This window comes from Bos grunniens, chromosome 8 (assembly GCF_055505025.1).
Source record: "Bos grunniens cultivar Pamir isolate PY7600 chromosome 8, Bosgru_T2T1.0, whole genome shotgun sequence".
NCBI lineage: Eukaryota > Metazoa > Chordata > Mammalia > Artiodactyla > Bovidae > Bos > Bos grunniens.
In genome coordinates this window covers 21,515,889-21,536,753 of record NC_141172.1, presented here as the reverse complement: position 1 = coordinate 21,536,753, position 20,865 = coordinate 21,515,889, and the positions used below count along the sequence as shown (strand labels likewise).

General features: G+C 42.3%; 2 protein-coding genes and 1 pseudogene across 5 annotated transcripts; 1 reads left to right on the top strand and 2 right to left on the bottom strand.

Moving 5' to 3' along the window:
- Positions 1 to 6,032: 6,032 nt before the first annotated feature.
- Positions 6,033 to 6,550, bottom strand: LOC147366780 (interferon omega-1-like; annotated as a pseudogene).
- On the top strand, positions 6,499 to 19,737 carry LOC147366778 (uncharacterized). Of its 4 annotated transcripts, XR_015169076.1 has the most exons (5): positions 6,499 to 6,777; positions 6,910 to 7,099; positions 10,187 to 10,283; positions 16,465 to 16,979; positions 18,398 to 19,737. XR_015169076.1 is itself a non-coding variant. In XM_086414294.1 (3 exons), the coding sequence occupies exons 1-3, from the start codon at positions 6,605 to 6,607 to the stop codon at positions 10,196 to 10,198; spliced, it is 375 nt and encodes a 124-aa protein (XP_086270420.1). In that variant the 5' UTR covers positions 6,499 to 6,604; the 3' UTR covers positions 10,199 to 10,485. The 4 variants fall into 4 exon arrangements, 1 of the variants encoding a protein (XP_086270420.1); XM_086414294.1 differs by lacking the exons at positions 16,465 to 16,979; positions 18,398 to 19,737 and having other exon boundaries at positions 10,187 to 10,485; XR_015169078.1 differs by lacking the exons at positions 10,187 to 10,283; positions 16,465 to 16,979; positions 18,398 to 19,737 and adding an exon at positions 7,799 to 8,083 and having other exon boundaries at positions 6,591 to 6,777.
- LOC147366779 (interferon omega-1-like) lies at positions 16,336 to 17,898 on the bottom strand. Its single transcript, XM_086414292.1, has one exon. It carries the CDS (start codon positions 16,921 to 16,923, stop codon positions 16,336 to 16,338), a length of 588 nt encoding a protein of 195 aa, XP_086270418.1. The 5' UTR covers positions 16,924 to 17,898.
- Positions 19,738 to 20,865: the final 1,128 nt, after the last annotated feature.

Below are 20,865 nucleotides of genomic sequence, written 5' to 3'. Positions count from 1 at the left end.
AATGCTCCTCTTATGTATGCTACACAAGAAATGCCAAAGAGAGAAATAAATACTAAGGAGTCCGATTTTGTTGTATCAGATTGGGTTTTGAAGTGTAATAATAAATCATTGTAATGACAAGCTTTGTTCATGTTTCAGAAAACTAATGTCTGCATGTGTGGAAGCATATCATCCCCAGTGAGAAAGCATGATTTAGGAATCACCATCCATGTGAATCTCTGTCTCTGTACATTTGCATTAAATTTCATATTTTCCAAATGACTTTCAAGTTACAATCCAAGTCTATTTTTTTAAATAAAAGGAAACCATCTTTGTAATTAATTCAGAATGCGGAAAAAATTGATTATTTCATGGGAAGATTTAACTTTTGGCTCTGCTCCTGAATTCTTCTGATTTTACAATGGATTTTATGTTGTCTTGTCCCCTTATGTTCCAAACTTCAAATAAGAGATATGTGACCATCTTTGGCAAATCAGCTCTGTAGTGACTGAACTCTGTCTTCTTCTCTGTGGTATCCTCTGTACCAGGCCCAGTGTAATCTCTCAACAGGTTGTTTTGTGGTTATTTACTTATTTATTCACTTCTGGATGCACTGGGTCTTCACTGCTTGCCTGGACTTTCGTCAGCTGTGGCAAGTGGGGATCGCTCTTCCTCTCAGTACCCGCTTTACTTGCTGTGTGGTCCTCCTCAGGCTCTAGCGTGCAGGCTTCAGGAGTTGCAGCGTGTGGACTCTAGAGCAGGGTCTCAGTAACAGGGGAGCACTGTCTTAGTTGTTCCGTGGCAGGTGGACACTTCCTGGACCAGGGATCGAATCTGTCTCTCCTGAAGAAAGATTCTTCTTCACTGCACCATCAGGGAAGTCCTCAACAAGTAATTGTAGCTAAAGCAGTTTCTCAGATTTCCTCCTACTACTGGAAGGCATTTACAAATGACCCAGCTATTTTGCTTCATCTGGGCCCTATTTCCTGGAACTATAATAGACAGCGTCTGGTATTTCCACTCTATTCCTGCTGGTACCAGTCATACTGAGTTTGTTGCTAAAACCAGTAGGAGTCTCCTTCCTTGAAGGCACATGTGGTCTGGGGATTCAAGTAGCAAGTGCAACATGCTTTTCAGCCTTTGCCCAGCACTATGTTAAACTCAGGAGGATGCCTCACCCCTAATTGTCCTCAACTAGGTCATGATTCCAGAAAACATCTACTTCTACTGCATTGACTGGGCTAAAGCCTTTGACTGTGTAGATCACAACAAACTGTGAAAAACTCTTCAAGAGAAAGGAATACCAGGCCACCTTACCTGCCTCCTGAGAAATCTGTATGCAGGTCAAGAAGGAACAGTTAGCACCGGACATGGAACAAAAGACTGGTTCCAAACTGGGAAAAGAGTACATCAAGACTGTATACTGCTAGTCTGCTTATTTAACTTATATCCAGAGTACATCATGTGAAATGCCAGGCTGGATGAAGCACAAGCTGGAATCAAGATTGCTGGGAGAAATATCAATAACCTCAGACATGCAGATGACACCACTCTTACGGCAGAAAGCAAAGAGGAACTAAAGGAACACTTTCTCTAAAGATGAAAGTGAAAGAGGAGAGTAAAAAAGCTGGTTTAACACTTAAAACATTCAGAAAATGAAGATCATGGCATCTGGTCCCATCACTAGGGGAAAGAATGGAAAGAGAGACAGACTTTATTTTCTTGGGCTCCAAAATCACTGCAGATGGTGACTGCAGCCATGAAATTAAAAGACACTTGTTCCTTGGAAGAAAAGTTATGACAAACCTAGACAGCATATTCAAAAGCAGAGACATTACTTTCCCGACAAAGGTCCGTCTAGTTAAAGCCATGTTTTTTCCAGTAGTCATGTATGGATGTGAGTGTTGGACTATAAAGGAAGCTGAGCACCAAAGAATTGATGCTTTCGAACTGTGGTGTTGGAGAAGACTCTTGAGAGTCTCTTGGACAGCAAGGAGATCCAACCAGTCCATCCTAAAGAAAATTAGTCCTGAATATTCATTGAAAGGACTGATGCTGAGGCTAAAACTCCAATACTTTTACCACCTGATGTGAAGAACCGACTTATTAGAAAAGATCCTGATGCTGGGAATGATTGAAGGCAGGAGGAGAAGGGGATGACAGAGGATGATATGATTGGATGGCATCACTGACTCAATGGACATGAGTTTGAACAAGCTCTGGGAGTTGGTGAAGGGCAGGGAAGCCTGGCATGCTGAAGTGCATGGGGTCGCAAAGATTTGGATACGACTGCAGGACTGAATTCAACTGAGGTTATGACAGGAAAGAACATGCCCGGTGTGATATACAGAGCCATGTATCTGAACTCAAACTCTCCCTGAGGCTCATAGCTGAGAGCAACAAGGCAGTTTACCACAATACTCTTGGTGTATCTTTACCAACATGGCAATTAATAATACAGTGATCCAGATACTTCAGATAATCCTCACAAAGAATGATGAATGATCATTTTCATGCTCCATTTTATTCCACTGCATTGGCTGTTGAATTCCATTTCAATATGTTTTCCAGTATTTGACACGTAATAATTAAAGCCTTATGACAGGTTGAAAATCTAGAGTTTGGATATGAATCCCTGATTTCCTTTTTTTTAGTCTGCTAACCTGCTCATTTTTTTTTTTTTCTGGCTCAGGGTGACTATATTCTTACAAGCATGTAGACTTTAAAGCCCTTTATGTTCTGAATGGTTCAGACAGTTCAGTTCAGTTCAGTTGCTCAGTTGTGTTCGACTCTTTGCGACCCCATGAATTGCAGCATGCCAGGACTCCCTGTCCATCACCAACTCCCGGATTTCACCCAGACTCATGTCCATCGTGTTGGTGATGCCATCCAGCCATCTCATCCTCTGTCTCTCCTTCTCCTCCTGCCCCTAATCCCTCCCAGCATCAGAGTCTTTCCCAATAAGTCAGCTCTCCGCATCAGGTCACCAAAGTATTGGAGTTTCAGCTTCAACATCAGTCCCTCCAATGAACACCCAGAACTGATCTCCTTAAGGATGGACTGGTTGGATCTCTTGCAGTCCAAGACACTCTCAAGAGTCTTCGCCAACAGCACAGTTCAAAAGCGTCAATTTTTAGGCACTCAGCTTTCTTCACAGTCCAATTCTCACATCTATACATGATCACTGGAAAAACCATAGCCTTGACTAGACGGACCTTTGTTGGCAAAGTAATGTCTCTGCTTTTTAATATGCTATCTAGGTTGGTCATAACTTTCCTGCTAAGGAGTATGCATCTTTTAATTTCGTGGCTGCAGTCACCATCTGCAGTGATTTTGGAGCCGAAAAAATTAAGTCTGACACTGTTTCCACTGTTTCTCTATCTATTTCCCTTGAAGTGTTGCGACCAGATGCCATGATCTTCGTTTTCTGAATGTTGAGCTTTAAGCCAACTTTTTCACTCTCCTCTTTCACTTTCATCAAGAGGCTTTTTAGTTCCTCTTCACTCTGCCATAAGGGTGGTGTCATCTGCATATCTGAGGTTATTGATGTTTCTCCTGCAATCTTGATTCCAGCTTGTGCTTCCTCCAGCCCAGTGTTTCTCATGATATACTCTGCATATAAGTTAAACAAGCAGGGTGACAATATACAGCCTTGACGTACTCCTTTTCCTATTTGGAACCAGTCTGTTGTTCCATGTCCAGTTCTAACTGTTGCTTCCTGACCTGCATATAGGTTTATCAAGAGGCAGGTCAAGTGTTCCCATCTCTTTCAGAATTTTCCACAGTTCGTTGTGATCCACACAGACAAAGGCTTTGGCATAGTCAATAAAGTAGAAATAGATGTTTTTCTGCAACTCTCTTGCTTTTTCAATGATGCAGTGGATGTTGGCAGTTTGATCTCTGGTTCCTCTGCCTTTTCTGAAACCAGCTTGAATATCTGAAAGTTCACAGTTCACATATTGCTGAAGCCTGGCTTGGAGAATTTTGAGCATTACTTTACTAGCGTGTGAGATGAGTGCAATTGTGCAGTAGTTTGAGCATTCTTTGGCATTGCCTTTCTTTGGGATTGGAATGAAAACTGACCTTTTCCAGTCCTGTGGCAACTGCTGAGTTTTCCAAGTTTGCTGACATATTGAGTACAACACTTTCGCAGCATCATCTTTCAGCACTTGAAATAGCTCAACTGGAATTCCATCGCCTCCACTAGCTTTGTTTGTAGTGATGCTTTCCGAGGCCCACTTGACTTCACATTCCAGGATGTCTGGCTCTAGGTGAGTGATCACACCATCATGATTATCTTGGTTGTGAAGATCTTTTCTGAATGGTTAGCACCCCACAAAATTCATATCTTGAAGTCCTAAACCCCAAACTAATCATATCATGTGACAGACCTTTGGGGATATTCTTAGAGTGTGGGGATGGAGACCTCACAAAAGAAAATAGTGCCCTTATAAAAGAGGTGGATATAAACTACTCCCTCTCCTGCCCTGTGATCATACAAGGAGAACTCTGCAGTGTGAGACCTGAGAGGTGAGACCTGCAGGCTCTCACCACAACTGGACCATACTGACATCCGGTTCTCGGATATCCAGACTCAAGAACTAACTTGCAGCAATACATTTCTGATCTTTGCAAATACCCCGTCTATGCTCTTTTGTTGAAGAAGCTTGAATACTAAGATATAACATGCCATATTTTATCCTAAGAATACCTCCAGGAGTCTGTAAAAATACCTGAAAAGAGAAATCAACTTCCTCAACCCCGTTTCCTAGACATTTCTTCTAGGCTGTAACATTTCTTGAGTTCAATCAATATTCATGTAACATCAATTCACAAGGATGGTAATGTTAGGAGAAACAATAATACCAACATCTGTTAATAGATATGATGTGATAACACAATAGTTTAAATATTCTTCATGGTTCTACCAGGGAGGATATGATGAACTACTGTGTGAGAGAATTTTTAAAGATCATTTGCAGAAATATTTTCTTCAAGTTTGCATTTTCAATATTTGAAAAGTGTAGAGTGGAAGACCCACTGTCCACTTTTAGTTCAGTGATTCTCAAGTACTTGCAAGGAGCTGCCTGATCACTCTTTCCTTGTCTCCCTCAGGTAATAAGGAAACACTTTGTCTACACTTGTAGATGTTTTCCTCATTGGCCTATGCCTTTGGGAGTCAACCTGAATGCTTCTTTCAAATAGTCTATGATGCTGTGAACTCTGAGTGACAGCTCTGTCATCTTCCCCAAGCTGAAACTGTGATATAAGAGTTTGTCAGAGTGTGTGCAACAAGAACATTGGATTTCCCCTTGCACACCCACCCAGAGCTTCATTAGGAAAAATAGTCCAAAAATTAAAAAATGGTCTTGTGCACTGAACTTGTCTTCTCCTCTCTTAATCATCCAATAATTTTCCCAACTTCCTTGCCATGAGACTCCCATGAGATTAAGTTCAGGCCGTGTAATGTGAGAAGTGCTATTACCCCATCTAGTCCTGGTCCTTGGAAGCATCCCATGTGATCCAGCAGACTTTTCTCTTTGCCTTCAAGGAGAATAGACTCAAGTGCTACAGGCAAATTTGGAGTCACAGGTTGATGATGGAAAAAAATCTCAAAACAATGGCACCAATGTTCTCAACTCACTCTTTGGAGGAGAGCAAGCTAGAAGATTCACCTGATCAAGGCCTGCATTGTGTTCTTCGAAGAAGGAAAGAAAAGTGTCCAGTAGATCAAATTCCTTACACTTTGCTGTTTACACGTTAAAGAAGCTAAGCTTTAGGTTAACTGACAAATACCTTTAACAACATATTCTCTTAACTTTTCCATAAAAAAAAATAAATTTCATATGTTGAAAATAACAAATACCCATAAAACACATAAAAAATCTTTTAAATTATGTTATAAAATTATTTATTTAAGAAAAGAGATTGCGATTCTCTGTCTAAATATTTTTGTAAAATTGTGATTTTCATTTCAGACATTTTTCAGCTTGTAAGCAAACAGATGGTCACTTTGGAGGCTTAAGCAAACAACAGTCTGATTGAATGAAAAGTTGTCACAAGTGTAATTTTCATTGTATCTGTCGAATTATTTTGAGGATTCTTACATGAGGGAAAGGCACTTTTCAATTTGCACTCTGACAACCTCCCAGGCACAGGGGCTGTATTCCTTTCCCTTCAGGTAGAGATGGATTCCTTGGAAATACTTCCGGACAGCAATTCCCAAATGGGGACAATCCAGAGCCACTTCTTCCAGCTGTTCCAGGCTCTCATTCAGGCTGGAGTAGTTTGTTGAGGAGGGCGCTGTTCCAAGCAGCACAGCTGCTCTCCGTGGTGAAGAGGCTGAGATCTGCAGGAGCATCCGTTGTTGATAACAGGTGCCTTGAGTCATCTGGATTGGGGTGATATTCTCTCTTCTCCAAGGAAACTTGAAGTGGTGTCTGTGCTCTAGGCATGACTGAGAGGGGATCGTTTTCATCTGTTTCAAATGTATGAAGAATTTGTTGTCAAGAGAACAGACAGAGATGGAGCAGAGCACCACTCCTGCCACTAGCAAATAGATCTTGGCTATAGTTTCCGCGATTCACTGAAAGGCCAACAGGCGGCGCGCGGACACCGCTAATCAATGAGCGAAAGGTTTCTTCCCCTGGTCCTGGCACAGTGCTCCTCTCTGGGCGTTCACAACAGGGCGGATGATGTCTTCTTATCGGTTTTATTAGTGAGCTTTCGAGTTCTGAGACCGTTTCAGCGGGTGTGGCAGCCGTTTCAGCAGGAAAGGCATCGCTGCTCAGAGACTAAGTTGGTGCTCCTTGAGTAGTGCACTAAGAAATCTTCAATCTGAGCCCTAGCCAGAGACATTTTGTGTGGTAGCAAGCCTGGAACCTTGCGTTTTCTGCTTTCCCCTGAGTGTTGTGCTTTCTTTTCGCACAGAAACTTGAGCGAGGCCACTTCTACAAAGAAAAGGCGTTTTGGGAGGCGTTTGAAGCGGAGAATCAGAGCGAGTTGGGGGCCGATTTTACAGATTCGGGCTCCTTTCTGGCCCGATGAAAGGACAGCTCACGGAAAGGGGAACTTGGCGGCGGCCATGGGACGACTGGACGGTGTTGGGGACGCCCTGCGGGTGAGTCGGAGCGCGGCCACCACCCGAGGACAGGGGTGCTGTGCGCCCCTGGAGATGCTCTGGGACTCTCAGGGTGTCGTTCAAGGAACTGGCCTTGAAGTAGGGAAGTATTAAACAGCTGAACAGTTGAACAGTTCAGCTGTTCAATATTGAATACTGTTCAATATTAAACAGTATTGAACAGCTGAAAGTAAGAATATTCAAACTCACAGCGCTGTATTTTTATGCATTTAAATTTATATTTAATTATATATGTCTCATTAAATATTTAAATTTTTATTTTGAAATATTCTTTAGATATTAAATATATGATATTAAATATGTGAGTATTGAAATATTCATTTTATGAAAATATTTAAATGTTAGATAATATATTAAAATATGAGTATTAAAATAATTTAATATTTATTAGTATTTTATTAAATTCTTTTAAAGCTATGTTTTATTTATACTGAAACAAGAATTTAATATGATTTTACTTTACTTCCATTAAAATGGAAGCCAACTCATTAATATATTCAAGCTCACTTCTGTATTTGTTTGACAATTTCTTGTGACTCTGTGACAGTCTTAAGTAATTTTTATTTAAGCTGAGTTTCTGAAACACCACTGCCAGCACCCCACCTTGAGTGTAGTGTAGAAAAAAGGATTAGTGCAGATGTCCCTGGTCCAATGAGTAAGACTGTGCTTTCAGTGCAGGAGGTGTGAATTTGATGCCTGGTCTGGGAATTAAGATCCCACAAGCAGTGCTGTGCAGTCAAAAAGAAAGGAAGAAGATGGAAGAGAGAGAGGGAGAGAGGAACCAGAGGAAGAAGAGGCAGTGTCCTGTACAGAGCGTTGAGGGCATTTACCACGTCTGATCTTTTCATTTTCTTTGGGAAGAATTTTATAGGTGAAATGAAAATTGCCCAGATTTCATTGGCAATGTGAAGCCTTTCTTTGTAAAACACATATGGTCTTGAAAATAAAAGGGCATTTCCTGTCTTTCTTGAGAATTTTGATGTTTTGTTCAGCGCATGTATTTTGGTATTTTCATTTTTTAATATTGAGTTACAGTGTTATTTATCTTGATGGCTTAGACTTGGTGCCTTTTAACATTTCATACTCAAGAGAAGTCCTTTCTTACTTCACGCCAAATACTAACCCAAGAAATAGCTTTAGAAGTACTGTTGCCATCTTCTCTGGTGGCAGGGAAAGTGTAGGGATGTCCCATTTCTTGTCATCCTCTCCTCTGTCACATTTTATAACTGATTTCCTGGTCTCATAACCATTAAAAAAATCTCTGTCTTAAAATAATATCACCAGAGGTGGTCTGAGACTAACTGAGGATGATGTTAGGGACTGTTTACCTCATTTATACTCTTCACAGAGCAGCTATTATTTTATAAGACAATTTTTCAAGATGCTGGTCCCAAGCAAAAGGATTCAAGTGCTGTAAGATATCTTTTCATAATGTTCTAGGACTGCTGTAAGCACGGAATCTTGGGATCTGTTCCTTCACAATCCTTTGGGCAACCCCCTCTCACAGACTTTGGTTTTGGTGGGCCTCAAAACACAGCATTTTAGCCATTTTCCTTCTCTCCACATCTTTTTTTTAAAAAACTGTCATTTTGTTCTTTTAGAACAAAAATTTCCTTTACAAAAAATATCCTTTAAAAAATTTCCTAACCAGAAATCTGATTTCTTTTTCTCTCAGTGTGATTTTGAAGTATAACATAATCTGTAGCTTAAAAAGTAGCATCAGAGGTGGTCTAAAACTTACTGAGGTTGAGGAAAGGGACTGCTTATTATCTCATTTATTAGCAGAGCAAGTGTGTTTTATTAGACAACTTTCCTAGAATCTGTTTCTCTGCAAAGAACTTAAACTACTGGGTATTTCTCTCCATAATGTACCAGGCACTGATCAAAAGGGAGGAAACGTGGGTTCCTGGGCTCCTTCAGAGTCGTGCAGGCAGTCCCTCTCCTAGAATCTAGTCCCTCTCCTAGGGCCTCAACATGCAGACCCTTGACAGTGTTAACAGACTTGCAGGCAAAACTTCTCTTGGTTGGACTGAGGGTGGAGTAAAGAGGTTGCTATTGGTTATATGCAAAGTACATCATGAGAAACGCTGGGCTGGAAGAAGCACAAGCTGGAATCAAGATTGTGGGGAGAAAAATCAATAACCTCAGATATGCAGTTGACACCACCCTTATGGTAGAAAGTGAAGAAGAACTAAAGAGCCTCTTGATGAAAGTGAAAGAGGAGAGTGAAAAAGTTGGCTTAAAGCTCAACATTCAGAAAACGAAGATCATGGCATCCGTTCCCATCCCTTCATGGCAAATAGATGGGGAAACAGTGGAAACAGTGGCTGACTTTATTTTTCTGGGCTCCAAAATCACTGCAGATGGTGATTGCAGCCATGAAATTAAAAGACACTTGCTCCTTGAAGGAAAGTTATGACCAACCTAGACAGCATATTAAAAAGCAGAGACATTACTTTACCAACAAAGGTCTGTCTAGTCAAGGCTATGGTTTTTCCTGTGGTCATGTATGGATGTGAGAGTTGGACTATAAAGAAAGCTGAGTGCGGAAGAATTGATGCTTTTGAACTCTGGTGTTGGAGAAGACTCTTGAGAGTCCCTTGGAGTACCAGGAGCTCCAACCAGTCCATCCTAAAGGAGATCAGTCCTGGGTGTTCATTGAAGGGACTGACGTTGAAGCTGAAACTCTAACACTTTGGCCACCTGATGCGGAGAGCTGACTCATTGGAAAAGACCCTGATGCTGGGAAAGATTGAGGGCAGGAGGAGAAGGGGACAACAGAGGATGAGATGGTTGGATGGCATCACTGACACAATGGACATGGGTTTGTGTGGACTCTGGGAGTTGGTGATGGACAGGGAGGCCTGCCGTGCTGGAGTTCATGGCGTCACAAAGGGTCGGACATGACAGAGCGACTGAACTGAACTGAACTGAATTGGTTATATTGATATGAAAGACTGTTATCATTCACTAAGTTTCACATTCTCAGCCTAATTTGCAAACTTGTATTATTTGAAGTAAAGAATGTCCTCTATGGCTGCTACTAAAGTTGTCTTCATCTTTTAGAGGAGGAAGTAAAAGTCTGGAACGGCTATACTCAGGAGCCCCAGATTGTGTGAGAGTAGAACTTCCTGCTGCTCCCAGTCCCTCCTCTTCATCAACTGTGAGTACTGGCCCTCAGCTGCTCTGAGCACTTGTTGCCTCCTTCCTCCTCATCCTGACTCGGTGTCCTCTGCCCTGCTCCCAGGAGGGCAGTCACCATTCGTGCCTGACTGTTCTGGAATGCACATCATCAAGCATATTGTCACATGTGTGTGTGGTCAGCACACTTTGGTGACAGAATAAAGAAACTGTGAATTAACCCATGTTCAGTATTATGCCACTGTTATCTGTAGACCATCAGAAAATGAGAACTATGGGCCTGTAAATCATTGTGGAAGTATTCAAACCTTATGTATTAGACCTTAAAAAGGAAATGCAGAGTTGTGGCTAGATTTATTTTGCTGCAATTTAAACTGTCAGAATAGACTATGTAGTCACACCTCTGAGTTCTCTTTTAGACTAAAGAAGAGAGTTAGATTGAGCTTCGGGTTTTATTTTAAGCTGAGTTGACTCATATAGATGAATATCTGCTTTTGGATTGAGACTTTTCCATGAGTATATTTCATTTCCAGTGTAATAACACAAAAGAAGCTTCGAAGCTGTGACATTCTCTGATGCCCAGGATAGAAGGGAAAAGTTTCTCCATGAAAACAAAACTGATAAAAGTGTAGAAAGTAACAATTCTGACCTATTTAAAGACCTTATTTGGGGGAAGGTGTTGGGAACAGCTGGATACAGGCTGGCACAGCCCAATAACTGCAGCATCACCAAGCTCACCAGATGCCAGCCCCTTCCCTGATGACACGGAGGGTGATGTTCTCCAGCCCGGGAGAATCATGATCATCACCATTGCCATCCTCCTAGAGACCAGGAATCGCCAAACTCAGCACTTCAGCAAAACTGAGTCCCAGGGCTACAGCTCTACAAGGAGCTCAAGGCCGCCTTCCTGACACCTCTGTGGCTGGGATGGGCACCGCAGATCTCCCTGTAACAGACCAATGGCCCTGCCCGCCCAGTGGGCACCAACTCCAGGTAAAGCGCCTTGAGCTCTAGTGTGGGATCCACCAAGGAAAACCGAGGAGTCCCAGTCGGCAGGAGCCCCGGGCTCGGGCAAGGCGCTGCTGGGGCCCAGGGATCTCGTGGAACCTTGGGAGCAGTGAGGAAACTTCCTTTTCCTGCCCAACGGCCCAGGGGAGCTTGGCAGCCACTTTGCCTGGAGCCTATGGTTTCTGCCCCTGCCTCTGCTTCCATCCTCCCCTTCCTGGGAGATTTTAGCCAGAGCGCTTTACACCAGTGCCCCTTTATGCAACGATTGATGGTTGGAAATCAGAGTATGTTGTGGTGTGTTTTCAGATTCAGGGCTGTTTTGGGGAAAGGACTGATTCAGGGAAAGGGGAAAGGCACGTACAGTCTGGACTGGCATCTTCTAGATGTTGGGGCCCTTCTGTGGGAAGACGTGAGGACAAGAATGAGACAGGAGCCCCTGGGAAAGGGAAAATGATTTCATTTAATATAAATGGTTACTTTCTCCTTCAGTGTTCAACTAGTTGAAAAATATTTTTAAATGTATAAATAAGTCTGAAATTCACAGCACATTTAAATATTTTCCTTATGCCAAACAAGATCATCTGCAAATGTTTTCAAAATGACTTCTTTGTTCATCTCAGTTCAATTGAGCGAAAGCTGTAGTTGACAAACTTATGACCCAGTAACTACCATAAATAATTCATCTCAATTTTCAAAATCTTTCTTTCTTCTCGTCTCTTTTAGCCTAGGATCTTATGTTAAACTTTCAAATTTATACATAGCTTTGCATTGGAGAGTTTTATTCACTTTTTAAAACTGTCATTTCATACACATAAGCTGCTTTAAAATTCATAATCAAGATGGTTTTGTATTAAGCATAATGTAGGTTTCCACTTAATATACCATTAGCTACTTAATAGGCACCTTATATGCCAAATGTTCTGATTGCATGTTGACTTGATGCCCAGTAAATATCTCGGTGTGCTTGCTACAGCTATGAGATTCTTTCATTTGCTAGTAAAATTTAAAAATGTATAGATATTCTTTGTACAATACTAGAAAAGATTAACCTATTCTAACTTACAGAGGTAGAAGTTTTGCATTAAAAATTAGAGTTGAACAAACACAGATATGGCATAATCCTATTTAAGGTAGATATGAAATAATGGTGAAAACTTTGTATACACCTGTCACTGTAAGAACTCTCACAGCTATGTTTAATGTGTCCCGGATGCTTTATATAATCTACTCATATATGATAATTTTGTAAGTTGTTATATCATCATCATATAGAGTAAATAACATGAGATGCTATATTGAATGGAGTACAGTATTCTCATTATCCCTATTTTGTTTTTAATTGGAGAATAATTGCTTTACAATGTTGTGTTGGTTTCTGCTGTACAACAATGTAAACCAACTATAAGTACATATGTGCTGCTGCCAAGTCGCGTCAGTCGTGTCCGACGCTGTGCGACCCCACAGACGGTGGCCCACCAGGCTCCCCCGTCCCTGGGATTCTCCAGGCAGGAACACTGGAGTGGGTTGCATTTCCTTCTCCAATGCATGAAAGTGAAGTCGCTCAGTCGTGTCCAACTCTTAGCGAACCCATGGACTGCAGCCCACCAGGCTCCTCCATCCATGGGATTTTCCTCACTGGAGTGAGGTGCCATTGCCTTCTCCAAGTACATATGTATCCACTCCCATTTCCCTATTTTAAAGCTGAGAAAACTGTAGCATAGGACAGAAAAATCGACTGGACGAAATGATTCAGGAACTTGAGGGAAAACTAAAGAGATGCCCAGATAACAAATATACTGGTTACCTGAGAAGACAAGAGTAACCCACAAAAAATAAAGACAAAAAATGTAGCAAGATTGTCATTTTCAAACAGTTTAATTGGTAAAACTCTTTTAAGCTTATCATCATTATTATTATCATTATTACACTTACACTTTTATTGACAACCCTGAGGACCAGTAGTATGCTACCATTGTGCAGGATGCTGGGTGGGCATAAGAAATGGAGACTTGCTCCTGATCTGTGGAATCAATTCCTCCCCATTTAAGGAACTCTCAGTTAGAAGGTCCTGATGGAGGATGTGTGTAGGGGACAGGTGTTTAAAATGAAAAGAAAGACTTTGATCTTGGAAACTACAGACTATAAGAAATTCTTAAAATAATAAAAGTTGAAATATGGTGAATGAAATGTATAAATTGCTGGGATCTTTGTTTATCAATTTTATAAATGAACCCTAGCTTGTTACTGCAGGAACTTGGGTATACCTCAATAATAATATTTTCTGTACAGCATGTTGACATATTGATTATTAAACTCCTTCTTAGAAAATCTTACTGTTTGAAGATAAAGAACATACCTATTTCCAGTAATTAACCTCCTGTTCAAATCTCAGCCAAACATAGGTCCATGTTGCTGAATAAAAGATATGGTGGGTGTGCATGAGATGCTTCAACATATTTCAGATGGTCAAATATCAAAGTGTTGGCTTAGCTTCTGGTTCAAGATGGCAGAGTATGAGGACATGCACTCATCTCCTGCAAGAGCACTGAATTCTCAAGGAGCTGTTAAAAACCATCTACAGGAGGACTCTGGAGCCCACCCAGAAAAGATACCCCATGTCCAAAGACAAAAAAGGAATTATAATGAGATGATAGGAGGCCCTCAAGCACAATAAAAATAAATCCCATACCTGCCAGATGGGAAACCAACAAACTGGAAAACAATACAACCAAAAACGTTCTCTCACTGTTGTGAAGGATCTAAGACTCACGTCAGGCTTCCAGGTCTGCGAATCCAGCAAAGGGCCTAGGAATCCCCAGGAAATCTGACTCTAAAGCCAGCAATATATGATTACAAGTCTTCCACAGGACTGTGTGGAAGAGAGACTCCATTCTCAAAGGGGACAAACAAAATCTTGCGAGCACCAAGACCCAGGGGAACTGAGCGGCAGTGACCCCGCAGGAGACTGAACCAGACCTACCTGCTAAAGGTGGAGTCTCCTGTGGAGGTGAGTCAGCAGGGGCTTGCCATGGGGGCAAGGGCACTAGCTGCAGCAATCCTGGAAGGTGCCTCTTGGCATGAGTCCCCTGGGGGTTTCAGAAAATCACACTTCATTCATTAATAATGTTTCCCACTTCTTTAGTATGAGAAGGGTAACAATTGGTTTCTGAACTCTTTGTTGGGTTTTGCCTTTCAGTAGCAATGCAGAGAATGCAATGGCACCCCACACCAGTACTCTTGCCTGGAAAATCCCATGGACGGAAAAGTCTGTGGGCTACGTTCCATGGGGTCGACCCAGTGACTTCACTTTCACTTTTTACTTTCATGCATTGGAGAAGGAAATGGCAACTCACTCCAGTGTTCTTGCCTGGAGAGTCCCAGGGACAGAGGAGCCTAATGGGCTGCCATCTATGGGTTTGCACAGAGTTGGACACGACTGAAGAGACTTAGCAGCAGCAGCAATGCAGAGGCTTCTGGAGGTGACATTGCCAGCAAGTATGGACAAGGGACTTTATAGAAAAGAGACCTAGGATCCAACCCTTACAGCGGAGGACTGGAGGGCAGAAATACATTTCAGAGCGTCTGCTCTTTCCTTCCTGCCTCTGCATGTGTTTGATTTTCTGGATTGATATGAGATCTCTGTTCTTTCCCTATTATTCGTCTTTGTAGTACATCAAAGCATTTTCTGCTAATTCATCTTTCTCAAAGAGCTTTTTATGAACTCATAGGAGTGCTTTTGGAGATATGAAACCCAGAAATTGGAATTCTCTTCAGCATACAGCAAGGAAAGTTCTCACACTGAAAACACTATGAAACCACCAAAGTTGAAAGAAAATACCTTTGCCAAAGGGCCAGCACCTTTCCATGCTGCCCTCCAGTCTCTGTCTCAGGGCGGCTGTCCTGTCTCCCCCTTGAGGGCAGCCACTCCGTGATTCTCACTGTCCTGATGATTTCTGCCAGGAGTGCTTGATGCCTCTTGTGTGATATGGACTCATTGAATCCAAACCGTAAGCCTGTGAAAACTACTCTTATTGTCCTCAAATGAAAGATGAGGAAACTGACCTGTTGTGTTTGTGAGATTTTTCAGGGTCACACTGTTGGTAAATAGCAGAGCTGGGATTCAGAGGTTTTGGAATTTCTAGGACTCTCCTTTCACTTGGGCTTCCACTCTGACTATACCATGCAGCTAGAAGAAACCAGCACAGAACAGAGCTCCTGTGTGGAGGCAGTGAAGGTATTGTAGAAGGGAGTGAATTGCTCAGTTAGGCAGTGCTGAGGAGAAGGTGGGAGGCAGAGGAATAGGAGTCAGGAGCAGCCAGTCTACACCGTATGGCATCAGCTTTCCTGCAGGAGGTGACTGCTTCCCACAGATATGTCTATCAGCCATTCTTTAATGAGTGGGTATAAATTAGTTACGCCTATGACATCAAGACTAACCATTTTCTACAATTTCATAATCTCCTTTCTACCTGTTTTCTCTTTGGCACCCTCGACAGCTTGTAGGAACTTAATTCCCCACCAAGGCTCCCTGGAGGGAAAACTCAGAGTCCTAAAAACTGTACCACCAGAAAACTTGAAGAACTCCACCTTTTACGGACATTTGTTGGAAAGTGATAGAACTGTTCCACAGTATAAAGGGAACAAACACCATTTTGTGATAGGTATATATAGACAAAATAAGGATTTAGATTTTCAAAATAAAAAAAAACTCAAGAAGTTTACCTTGATAAGTATTTAATAAACAAAACAAATTACAATTTTAATGAAATAGGGGAATATATTTTCCAAATTTTAATACAATGTAAGCATATATATATTTTATATGAAAATATAAAATATTGAGATAAAGGAATACATTAAATAAATAAAATATAAATAAATAACATCAAAAAGTCATTGCTTATGGACTGATACCCCTTTTATATCTACTTGCTTACTAATACAGTATTACTATGTATTGGCTGAACTAATTCAATAAATCTGGTGGCTAAAGAAGAAACCAGAGTCTTCTGAAATGACAACACCAGAGTGTGCAAGGGTGATGTGGATTAGTCAGTGAGAATCAGTCAAGGTGAGTTCAGGTCTCCATCCATCATTCTTAACCTTTCTTGCAAGCTGGTTGATGAAGACAAGAATCTCATGATTTCTAGTCTGACGATTTCCCAGGCGCAGTCGCTGTATTCCTTCTCTTGCAGGTAGACATGGATGCCCTGGAAGTACCTCTTCATGGCCAGTGTGGGGCCCATCCTTCCCAGGACAGAGTCTTCCTCTCCCATCACCTGCCCCAGGCAGGCATCCAGTTCGTTCAGCTGCTGATGGAGTCCAGTGCGGAGCTGCTCCAGGAGGGTGGTGTCCCAGGCAGCAGAGGAGCGCTCTGTGTTGAAAAGGTTGAAGGTCTGCTGCAGCATCTCGTGGAGCACAGAGAAGGCCTGGGCCTCCTGGAGCTGGCTGCCCTCCACCATCTCCTGGGGGAAAGCGAAGTCTTTTCTGTCCTGCAGACAGAAGCGAGGGGAGAGTCTCCTCATTTGGCCCAGGAACCTGAGGTTCTCCCTGCCAACCAGCACGTGGTTCTGAGACAGGTCACAGCCCAGGGATCCTCCCGGGCCGTAGCTGACCAGCACCAGGGCCATCAGTAGAGAGAGCACGAAGGCCATGGGGAAGATGAGGCTGCTGCTGGGCTGGCTGAGACGGGGTCTGGTGGAACCTTGAGGTAGGTTCTCTGATGCCACTCTTTCTAAGCAAGGCCATTAAATAGGGAACACAGTAATTTTCATTTTCTAATCATTTCTATACACTTTTACTTCCTATTTTGGTTTTCAGTTATGTATTCTGAATATGGTCAAAGAAATTGTCATCAATTTAAACTATTAATTTTACCTTTTCCCAGTAACTTCAGACATGCTTATCCAAATGAATATTTATCATCAAATGAGAAGGTCTTCATCTTATGTTAGAATTGAAGTACATTTGTAATTACACACATATTGCTCCCTGTCTCTCATGCATAAATGTTCCTCTCCTCTTGTCCAGGAACACATTTGTAGCCCTCATCTTAGGCTCCATTTTCCCCTCTCAGTTTACCTAGGAAGCCAGGCTCCCTCAGCCCTATGGTTTCTGTATTTATTTAGGGGTTTACCAGATCACTGTGGCTTTTGATCTCTTTGAAACAAATGATGGGTTTTCCTTAGTGTTTGATTTAGAGAAGAGGCTGATTATTATCAGTCCATGAGTTTTTCTTCCTTCTAGAACACGTTCCTGCAGGTCCATGTGGCTCTGTTTTAGGGAACCACAAATCAGGGCCATTACAGACATCACCCTTTCTTTCCACCATTTTCTTGCTGGAGACCTGTCATCCTCCACAGACTGGGCCAATACCCCCACCAGAATCCTGGTTCTACTCAGGGAACATGGGTGAGGAGTCTCTAAATCCAGGATAATTGTATTTCCCCAGCAGCACCTCACTCAGAAGGGAGAGATCACATGGAGCCACCCCCTGTCCTCTGAGTGACAGAGTCCCTTTCTCACCTGCTGGACTCCCTCCCTGCGCACAGGCTCACCACATCCTGTGGCCTCAAAATCTCCTTCTGTGGAGGGCTTGTTTATTTGTTGGGAAAATAAATCTCTTCCTGAACCCATCTCTCCCCTGGAGTGTTTCTCTGAAGGAGCCAAGTTCTCGGTGTTGACTTCCTCTACTGACCCGTTTCCCCCGATGTCCAAAATATCATCAGTGCTCAGATGCTGAGGGCAAAAGTGTGTTTGTGTAAGCTGGTGAAGGAATTTCCAACCACAGTCATTTTGCTTTTCCCAGATAAATAATATCTACTATGCCAAGTATAGTTTCTATTATTCAACTCTTTTAATTAAAATGTTCAACACTTGTTCTGCTCAGAGTTTCTGAGCTGGAGGAAGGAGGTTCAGTGCTGGTGTTGTCTCTTGTGGAAGCTTATGTAACAGAATCTAGTGAGTTACAGTTGTTTGTTCAGGCAGTTGATTCCACCCGGCATCTCTGTTCCTCTCTCTCTGTCTCCTCTGAGAATTCAGGCATTGAGACCCAATATATTAGATCAGGAGAAATAGCCTTCTTTCCTTGAGTGTAATTTTTAATTTAAACTTTTTATATTCACTTAGTGACTTATTGGACAAGATTCATCTCACTGCTCCTTCTCTGGTTGTAATTCAGGATGAGGTGAGAACAAGAAAGGGAACTAAAGAAAGCCCGAGGAGCTGCATCACTTTCAAGAGGTTAGGTTTTTTTGTTTCTCTTTGCAATTTTACTAGAAAGTAAAATTCCACAGTTGTTTTGTGGGCAACTAGGAAACAAGCGTAAGTCTCAATGTCATGAATATGAAAGAAAGGAAGTGGCTTCCCTGACACAGTGATGTATTCTGGATTAGCAAACTTCAGTCCCGCATAGCTGGGGCCTAGGCTGTGGCAGAGGGGAAGGATCAGGTCAATATGAACAACAGAAAGGCTGAGACATGGCTGCCTCTAAGAGAAGCTCAACGAAGGCCAAGTCCTGAGTCCCTGGACTGCCCTCAGCTTTGTAAGACCAGCCACCTGATTTTTCTTTCCTTTAATCCATATGTGGTGTGTATAAGGGGAGAAGGAAGAAGTCACACACACTAGCTTATGGGAGACAGCAATCAGAACTCCCATTGCTAGAACACTAACCCTCTCTCACAGGGTCAAGGAGACCAGCCTTGCTGTGCATCTATGACAAATCCACCTGGGCAATGAGAAGTTGCTTTGAAAAAACTAGAATGAAAGGGAATGAAATGATTCCAAAAGATCCTGATCTTAATCTAGGTAACAATAATTATGATATTAAAAATGATAACAATTTTATTGATTGTAACCCTAATCTCCCTAATATCTCACCTTGTGTTATGATCACATTGATGGGTTGGGTTTCTTTGGGTTTTTTAAGAATTTTAAATGCATTTATTTTATGTATTTATTAGGCTGTGCCAGGTCTTAGTTGCGGCATGCTGGATCTACCGTATTCCTTGCGTCAGATAGGATCTTTACTTGTGGCATGGGAAGTCTTGGTTGTAGACTGTAGGCTCTAGTTCCCTGACCAGGAACAAGACATCAGAATTCTAGGAGAGTGAAAAACTTTTCTAGAATCTCTTCCTCAGCAAAGTACTTCAAGTGCTGTAGGATTTCTCTCCACTATGTACAAGGCCCTGCTCAAAAGGGAGGAAAGTTGGGCTCCTGGGCTCTTCACAGTCCTGCGGGCTTTCCCTCTCCTAGAATGAACACTTAGGGATTCAACATGCAGACCCTTGACTGTGTTAAGGAACTTGCAGTCAAAGCTGCTCTTGCTTGGACTGAGGGTGGAGTAAAGAGGTTACTATTGCTTATATTGATATGAAAGATTGCTATCGTTGCCTAAGTTCCACATTCTCAGGCTAATTTGCAAACTTTGTGTTATAAATAAAGGACTGTCCTCTGTGACTGCTACTAAAGTTGTCTGGATGTTTTAGAAGACGAAATGAACCTCCGGTGTGGGCTACACTCAGGAGCCCCAGATTGTGTGAGAGTAGAGCTTCCTGCTGCTCCCAGTCCCTCCTCTTCATCAGCTCTGAGTACCGGCCCTCAGCTGCTCTGCACACGTGCTGCCTCCTTCCTCCTCGTCCTGCCTCCAAAGTCTTGTCCCCTGCTCCCAGGAGAGCAGTCATCATCCCCTCCTGGAATCCACATCGACAAGCACATTGTCATATGTGTGTGTGTGGTCAGCACACTTTGGTGAGAGAATGAAGAGAACTCTATGAATTAACTCATGTTCGTTATTATGCCACTATTATCTCTAGACCACCAGAAAACAGGAGCTATAGCCCTGTAAATAACTGAAGAATTCAAACCTTATGTATTAGACACTTCAAAAGGAAATGCAGAGAGATATGGCAATTTAAAAATTGGTGCAATTTAAAAAATTTCACAATAGAGTATGGAATCACACCTCTAAATTTTCTTTTAGACTAAAAAAGAGAGATTGAGGCTCAGGTTTTTCTTTCAAACTGAGTTGACTCATATAGATGAATATTTCCTTTTGGATTGAGACATTTCCATGAGTGTATTTCATTTCCAGTGTAATAACACAAAGGAAGCATCGAAGCTGTGACATTCTCTGATGCCCAGAATAGAAGGGAAAAGTTTTTCAGTGGAGACAAAATTGAGAAAAGTGCAGAAAGTGACAATTCTGACCTATTTAAAGATCTTATTTGTGGGAAGGGGCTGGGAACAGCTTGATAAAGGCTGGCACAGCCCAACACCTGCAGCATCACCAAGCTCACCAGATGCCAACCCCTTCCCTGATGGCACGGAGGGTGATGTTCTCCAGCCCTGGAGAATGGTGATCATCACCACTGCTTCCTTCTGAGAGACCAGGAATCCCCCAAAATCAGCACTTCAGTGAAATTCAGTCCCACGGCTCCAGCTCAACAAGATGCTCAAATCTGCCTTTCCTGTGCCCCAGTGACCGGAGGCAATGGCAACCCACTCCAGTGTTCTTGCCTGGAGAATCTCAGGGACAGGGGAGCCTTGTGGGCTGCCGTCTATGGAGGCGCACAGAGTCCGACACGACTGAAGCGACT

What these genes read in the sequence shown, in the direction of transcription:
- LOC147366779 (XM_086414292.1), bottom strand. Translation starts at nt 16,923, where the DNA reads ATGGCCTTCGTGCTCTCTCTACTGATGGCCCTGGTGCTGGTCAGCTAC.
- LOC147366778 (XM_086414294.1), top strand. Translation starts at nt 6,605, where the DNA reads ATGAGCGAAAGGTTTCTTCCCCTGGTCCTGGCACAGTGCTCCTCTCTG. An exon ending in CATCGCTGCTCAGAGACTAA is followed by an intron (nt 6,778 to 6,909) that starts GTTGGTGCTCCT and finishes CTTTTCGCACAG; the next exon opens with AAACTTGAGCGAGGCCACTT.